The sequence below is a fragment of the Pollicipes pollicipes genome, unplaced genomic scaffold, assembly GCF_011947565.3.
Source record: "Pollicipes pollicipes isolate AB1234 unplaced genomic scaffold, Ppol_2.1 Scaffold_2555;HRSCAF=2994_pilon_pilon_pilon, whole genome shotgun sequence".
Lineage (NCBI taxonomy): Eukaryota > Metazoa > Arthropoda > Thecostraca > Pollicipedomorpha > Pollicipedidae > Pollicipes > Pollicipes pollicipes.
Genome location: NW_023596136.1, coordinates 14,415,405 through 14,423,578, shown reverse-complemented (window position 1 = coordinate 14,423,578; position 8,174 = coordinate 14,415,405). Strand labels below are relative to the sequence as shown.

General features: G+C 47.9%; 1 protein-coding gene across 1 annotated transcript; it reads right to left on the bottom strand.

The window, feature by feature from the left end:
* Positions 1-725: 725 nt before the first annotated feature.
* LOC119098412 (transmembrane protein 179) lies at positions 726-7,832 on the bottom strand. Its single transcript, XM_037221331.1, has 8 exons — positions 7,767-7,832; positions 7,293-7,416; positions 6,167-6,269; positions 5,269-5,445; positions 4,625-4,753; positions 2,519-2,603; positions 2,061-2,111; positions 726-2,000 (listed from the first exon to the last, which is right to left on the bottom strand). Exons 2-8 carry the CDS (start codon positions 7,324-7,326, stop codon positions 1,815-1,817), a joined length of 765 nt encoding a protein of 254 aa, XP_037077226.1. The 5' UTR covers positions 7,327-7,416; positions 7,767-7,832; the 3' UTR covers positions 726-1,814.
* Positions 7,833-8,174: the final 342 nt, after the last annotated feature.

The window sequence follows — 8,174 nt, the reverse complement described above, 5'->3', positions numbered from 1 at the left end:
CACACGATATCGTGGTGGGAGCACTATCGGCCGGCAAGTCAGATCTCGCGTTGGCTAGCATGACCTGAAGGCGCAATACCGACTGCCTCCGGTCTACCCGTATTGATAACCATTACACGGAGGGCCAGGAAATCATCTTCAATCAAGCCCGAAGATTGCAACTGTGTGTATTCGGTAGCACCGATATAGGGCCAAACTGCCAGTACAACACACTCGTCGGATTTTGGTTCCAATTTCCTCCGGTCGACGCCCCGAGAGCGTTTGGTTACTCGGTATAACTATGGGCCGGAGCTCTGATTGGTAATGATTCGGAATTCAAGGTGCAATAATTTTAGTTGTGCACGGAATGGACATCACACAATGTCTGCGAGAGCTCTGTCGGACGGCGATGCTACTATGACCTTGACCTACATGACCTTCCACGTGTGGTGCATCTATTAAACTTCCTCAGAGATAACTTACGCTCCATACATTAGCCATCACCATACGGAAATATTCTTTCACTCGCGGCCAGCTCGTTAGGCCAATTCACACACCCATGCGCCAGCGTTACTGCTTGTGACTCTCGGGTCACGCATGGGCCAAATTCGGTCAGTTTGCGGGGCATCCGCAATCCGTGGTAGGTAAAGCGATGTTTGCAGTCCTGCGGTGTCTCGCATCTCTGAAGATGCGCCACAGCAGGATTCTGTCAACTGGCGTAAACGCGCGCAACTTCACTAACAAAACTTAATTGCACCTTATGTATTGGGAAATAATCTTTCAGCCCAAATGCAGCAGATAACACAACTAACGTATCGACGCACACTAAGCCGAGAGGGTTTGCTTACGGCCTAGCAGCGTCTTACAACACTTGCAGCATTGCTACCGTCGATTAGCGTCGCCTTCCAGTCTGGCGTAGCATAATTATCCACCCCACTCGCATACCATCATCATGACCGGGACACAGCGTAAACATGTGCCATGGTCCCGGCCCACATTCAGTCCCGTGCGGGTAATACAGTTTCAGCTATTTCAGGCACCGGCAGATTGCTTTCAGCACACATTGAATGCCAAAACTTAGTTTGATAGAGGTGGCTATTACTAGTTTTCAGCATGCTCCGCCGTTACACGATGCTCACACTAAAGGCTTCAGGACGTTCTCCCAAAAGAACAAAATCCAATTAGAGTTCAAGTTCCCCAGTCACAAACTGTGCTACTGAACACATATATCAGTATACAAAGTAATACATGAAGAGATACCACTACATCAGATCACCCAGCACACTCAACAAAACTGCATTTGACAGACTTGCACAGCCACTGCAGCAATGACACGCCTGGCACGCATGCTCACGCTGGACACTTGCCGGCCCTCAGTAGAGGAGACGAGACAGCGAGGGCACGCAGCGCGGCCGTTCCAGGCGGCCGCGCTGCGGACACGGGACGGAGCATCGCCCACCGTCCCGTGTCCAGCGCTGCCGGCAACCTCGCGCCCGCGACGTCTCCACTGGAGCGACACGGGCCGATCCTGGAGACCGGCGCCGGCGCCGGCCTGCCTGCAGCTTGAGGTGCGTCTACGGAGCACTCCAGTATATCAGAGCTCCGGCACTAGACCACTGCTAGACGCTCCGTCCCAGAGCATTTACAACAATCAACACTAACTATTCTTCAACCGCGGCGCTCCTCTTCCCTCCGTCGCTAGACCAACTGTCATAACTCATCCGCTAGGAAGGAAACCGTCCCACTGATCTTTGACCCCCCCCCCCTCCCGTGCTGTTGCCCTATGCGCGGCAGGCCGGCCGATCGGCGGCTGCCCCTCGCTCAGCGCGCTAGCCCTAGTCGGCGTCCTCGACCAGGTTGTCGTAGCGCGAGCTGCGCCCGCTGCGGATGATCCGCTGGCGCTCGCGCTCGCGCGCCATGCTCGAGCGGATGTTCTCGTCGTGGTGGTGGCGGCACATCTTGAGCACGGCGCAGACAGTGAGGCCGACCGAGGGCCGACCACAGGCACCAAGGCGCCGAAACTGCCGGCCAGGCGGACCACACGGTCAGGCGGAAGGGGGAGGGGTCTAGGGGTGGGCGACGACGTCAGGCGTGAGGCCGACCGAGGCCGACCACAGGCACCAGGCGCCGAACTGCCGGCCAGGCGGACCACACGTCAGGCGGAAGTGGGGGAGGGGGTCTGAAGGTGGGGCGACGGCGTCAGCGGTCGCGGCAATGAAACATATTTCATCTCGTGCTTAGCTCAAATGATTAATTCAAGCAGAATGCGGTAATCATAACCGTTTCCTACACATTTGCTGTTCACCTAATAGTATTGGCACACATGCTACAGGAACTTTTCATTAAAATATAGCCTCACTTTCATCAAAAGTAGCCCTTAAAATCACGCTTACAATGCATATCATTCAAGGACACTTAAGAAACGCCCACTGCGTGCTTTTCGCCAGCCGTCAACACGGGCGGAGAAGGGGGGGGGGGGGGGGGGGAGGAGGGAAAGGAACGAGGCGTGCTACATTCAGCGGATGGTGCGTGTCCCGACCTGAGCCATGCCGATCTCCAGGTAGAAGTTGGTCGTGTCGATCTGGTCAGCCGCGTCGATCTCGTTCTGCGTGGCGTCCGAGCACCTGGCACAGAGTACCGGCCGTCACAGGCGACCAACGGCCCGACGACCCCGGCAGCGGCGCAGCGGACGGCGCCGTGCTGGGCCACACAGGCAGCAGGCAGAGCCAGCCAACATGGATGTAGCAAGGGTGCGAACGACCGGTTTGAACGGCGCGGCTCTGCAACTTCACCTGAGCATATGTGTTTTTTGCCATTGGAACTTAACGACGCACTCAGCTGCTGAGGCTGTATGGCGTTGAACGCTTCTCACCCTGGAACGAAAGGCGGGCAACGCAGGGAATTGAACCCCGCACCTTTTGTTTCCCGAACTTGCAGTGGTCAACGCAGACGCGCTAACCGACACAGAATCAGCACCCCAAAACATTATTCTTTTTTACGTTTTCTGACAACATTCTCAGACTGCTCTCATCAGCCTGATTCATAACTTCCTTCGCACACGCAGGATACGCCAAGACATGTGAAAAGACAACATACATTGAAACGCCCATTCGCGCGAAGATCCATGGTATTACACCGCAGACCAGCCACCCACTATAGGAGGCAGACCACGCATCTGCGAGACGACATCATTTTGACCGAGAAAACGTACTCGAGTATTCAGTGAATATGACATGCTGCCCTAGTTATGATTCCACTAGCTTTTGATAACATCGGAACGCCTCCGGGCATGCCGGGCATGTCCGCAATTGTTCACTGATCAATCCGATGCTTTCGACGGAAGCGAATGTTTCGTTGCAACATCTCGTTACATGACAAGTCCTTAGTGAAACCCGCATGGTTCTGATATTCCAGAGGTTGCACACCGATAGCTTCAATCTCATTTTCGGATTATTTTGATGTAAGACACCAACTGGTTCGACGCTGTACTAGTCCCAGTCAGTTATCAGATATGACGTCACATTTGGCACACAGCCAATGGTGCGACATGGAGCTTCGGCTCGCCACCACAGGTGACGATGTCAGGTCAACCTGGGAGTGCCGAGTGGCCGTCGTTGCCCACCACATTCATGTTATAGAGACCGTGTGAGGAATCCGTCACTAAGCCTGCGCCAGGGTCCATCAAAACAATGGAGGTGCGTTCAAGGGGAGTGAAATAATCTTTTTTTCGTAAGAACCCACGCACAACACAGGATTAACGTTAACTTCCCAGAAAGCTTGTGAGCGACGTCCCTCCACAGCACACAACAAAAATGTGATGACTATGCAAAGCATGGACGATGATAATTTTTGTATCTTTACCCATTTTTCTAGTTTTTTTTTTCACGTTGTCGAGTGGTGACGAAGCAGCGCTCGTGTCGACAATGCCAGAGTGAACACCTTGGGAGGCAGGCATATTTTTATGAACCCGGAAACTCTGATAGCATTTTACACACAGCCCAAGGCCAAGGCATCTTCGAAGCAAAATAAGACAGTACCGACGTTAAGATCATGACACAATATGAGACGTGATTTTGGAGAGAAGATAGCTCACATGGCATGATTTAACATACGCCTTTGATTCTGAATGGATTATTTCAATATTAAAATGATTACATGCATGAATACATAAAATGCATGAAATAAATGAAATGAATGGGTGTATAAATAGTAAACGAATGAACGAAAGACTGAATACAATACGAACACATACTATGTACTTGCATGGTGGTATATTTTGACGACACAATACGCTCTTTTGTTAAAGTATTGTTTCGAAGTCCTGTAACCACCATTCACGTTGCTAGAGGAGCTCAAGCTTATCAAGCCATTAAGTCGATTTGCGTGGTATTTTACGCGGCATACGGCCTCCCACACCGCGCAACGCATCTTGTATTTGTGTGCTCGAGATGAGAATGGCCAGGACTATCCTTTGCCACTAGATTTGACAACTTGGCACTGCACAGACGAGTCGGGTTTGTGTGTGGGGGGGGGGGGGGGGGGGAGGGGAGAGATAAAGCAAACCCCCAGAAGGCCGCGGTCGACGACATGGCCCACGCACTTCCGGCTCGAAGCCACCTAACTCTCAGCTGACAGGCGTACTCACGTGGCGAAGCGCTTGGTGATATTGTTGCACCACACCTCGTACCCGAGGGTGACGAACAGGGCGGCCGCCAGAGAAGCGAACGTGATCACTATGCACAGGATCATGTCCACAAAGGCGCCAGCGAACGACCTGCGGCACGAAAGCGAGTCGTTAAAACTCTTCTGACGATAATAAGAGATACTGCGGCAAACTTCACTAGTCAGACTGGAAGGCTTTACAGAAGGCGTTATTTGCACCGCATAGAGGTTATAGCGGTTTAGTCAACAAAACGCACCCCGGAAGACAAGGGAGATAACAGACAGTACCGAGACACTGGTGTTTTGGAAGTCAAGGAAAATGGCGAGTGGTACGCAAAGAATGGTGATCACAGTCTTCTGTTTGTCCGCTGTCTTATAAGCTGTGGAACCCAACCAAGACATGGCCAATCACGTATAGTTTTGAAAACAAGCTGTTGGATACAAAAACAATGCAGATACTCAACATACTGCAAGTTTATCCACATTTCAGCAGTCAAAAAGACCTAAGCAAACCAAAGCCTCCCAATGACCCGTTCTTCACAACACGCACGTGGCCGAACTACGATCCCTCCTCAAGACCTAGCTGCGGCCGACACGCCAGCCCAGGCCGCTGCCGCGTGCACCCACGTGTCGGTGTTGTTCCGGAGGAATACAAGGGTGCGTGCCCCCTGCACGATGCAGATGAAGATGATGGAGGCGGCCACCACCATGACGTAGTAGCAGTACACGCAGGAGGCCCAGACAGGCACAAACTGGCCGTCTTCCTCCCGGTAGTCACCCGTGGTGAACAGGAGACATTTGTGCCTGGTGGAGCACGCATGCAGACAAGCATTAATTGATAGCACATTGACAGCCTGCTAATATGATGTAAGCATTGCTGCATTTGTGAACACAAACTAGGGTCAAGCATCACATTCATGGTAATGTATTTTTTTCACTTCATAAGTTACAGCAAGAAATGCAAAATAAAAATGAAACAGCAGACCGTTTTGTTATGTAGGTAGCTGACTGTGCTCATCAACATCTTTCAGTATGTGGAATGGTGTGAAATGTTATGCACAGGCATGAATTCAAACACATTTATTTTCAATATATAGATGTATTCAAAAATGCAAAAAGGTGCACACATTTTTCTAGCCCACTTTAATGGTGCAAAATTTTTGGATGATGTCAAAGACAAGGGGTGTTGAAAACTGCTATGATGTAGCTGCTATGAAAACTGCTGCTCCCTGCAAACAACCACTGCTGAGGGAACTCCCAGATCTCTTCACTGGGTCTGTACTCAAACATAGCCCTTTGAGGAATTTGTCAAATGCCTAGTAATTTTATATGTGCCTTTCCACTTCAGTATGACATCAGTCACACTGCACTATTAAATCAGAGCCAAAAGTGAGCTCCAAAATCACTCATACCCACTCATACTGCCACAGAAGGGCTGAGGGAAGGCACTCTAACTCACTGAGCTACTGCAGAGGCAGCCATGGGGATACAATGTGGAACAGTAAGATACAAGGCATACCCTTACCTGAAATCCTTCAGATTTAGCACCATTGGCACCAAAACTACCAGACTGAGGCATATTGACACCAGGTACCCAGTCAGTTGGGCTGCAAGCACCATTGTGTTACCTGGAATATCATACCTGTGTTAAATCATATTGTTGTTTGAAAGGCAATGCTGGGCAATATGCTGTAATAATGTATGACATGATATTCATCTGCATTCCTGGCAGGAACATGGCCAAATACAAAATTATTTGTTTAACTGGAACAACATAATCTTAAAAATCACTGAACATTCATGGTGCAGGTAATAATGGTGACTTAACATACCATGCCATGAGTATGTTCACACCCATGTAAAACAATCACATTTCAAGCAGACAAATTGCAAACATGATGTCCAGTGGACAGAAATAGTTGGTGTTGGGATTGTTGAAATCTAGAGGTAATGTAAATGATATTATTTATCCATGTAACCTTAATTAGCCTGATTGTAACCTGATACCATTGCATCTTATTTAACCATGCAATATTGACCTAATAAACATTGGAAGGTCTGCTCATTAATGATGCAAAAGCATGTCTAATATCTTATGAGACATAGACAATACATTTATATTGGTGCAATTATCTCACCTTCAAATTTCAAATATAATGCATTACATGTTTAATGATGGCCATGCAAGAATGAGGATTAATGACTGTCATGCAAGAATCATGTTTAATGACTGTCATGCAGGAAATTAATAGTTAATACAGGAGTATGTAAGCATAGTTAATAATAGATGCAGAAATAAATTTTCCTGACATATCCTAAGTTAACCTATCACAAATCTTTGTTTTTTAGACATAAGCATTAAACAACTTTTCATTTCCAAATCATATCATTAACCTTTTTAAACTGCTTTTGGATCAAGTTATAACAAATAAAAAGCAGGTACACACATGATCAATTTCTGTTCGGTTTTGAAAAGCATCATCATGGCCATTCAAGCTATTACTATCACTATTAGTCAAGAATCACATGCATAAAGATACAGGAAAATTGTGCCATCTGCAGGAACATGCACAAGTAGAGGTTATGATGGATATGCAATACCAATATCATAGGCAAAGCAATATTCAAAGTTCATTCATACTGGTGTTCACCTTCCTTAAAACATTCGTGCACATTCATGCACATTCAAACACTACTTCCGTGGGCAAATCCCCCATATTCCAACAACCTTTTTGGAAGTGTACCAGTTCCCAGTGTGGTAATAGCCACTGTTTCCTGAAACATACATTACATCTGTAGCAATATGATTTTTCTCTCCATTCACAATATGCATTTCCACATGTCCAAGCACTTCTCCAAGTGCCTATGGATACTGCATAGCAGCACATCAAGATCAGGTTCTATTTTAAAGGAAAATTGGTAACGACACTGCCCCACAAACCTTAAAGGGAGACCATAAAAAACAACATACAGCTAGCAACCAGGTTTGGTTTCCAATCAACCAACGTGACGAAAGGTGAGCCACATATACCACAAATAACTCAATAACTAAACCGTGTGGTCCACAAAGCACACATGTGACCGCAATTCTACCAAATGGCATGATCACCCCGGGCCCTACACACCCTAACCCGTCGCAGAGAGGATAGCACGGACTACACCAACACCAAGGCCACCTAGAACAACAGGAACACGGCAACGCGGAACCCCTATGGCAAGGTGGGACCATGGCCTTCATTGGCGCTTTACACACAATAGCGGTATAACTGCCTACATAAGTGGGCGATGTAAAGGTAGAAAATATCTAGCGAATACAAAATATATTCCAAAATTCCAAAATTTTCCTTTAACACAACAAATGCAAAGACCAGCAAATCAAATAGATTGCAAGGAAAAACAATTTTGCAGTTTTTTGACATCTTATGACTGTCACAGTAAGGCAAATTGCACTTTGGCTCCTCTCAAAACAACATTTCACTCCTATTATTAAATCTTTTACCTACCACGACGAGAGATGTCAATACCCCAAACCG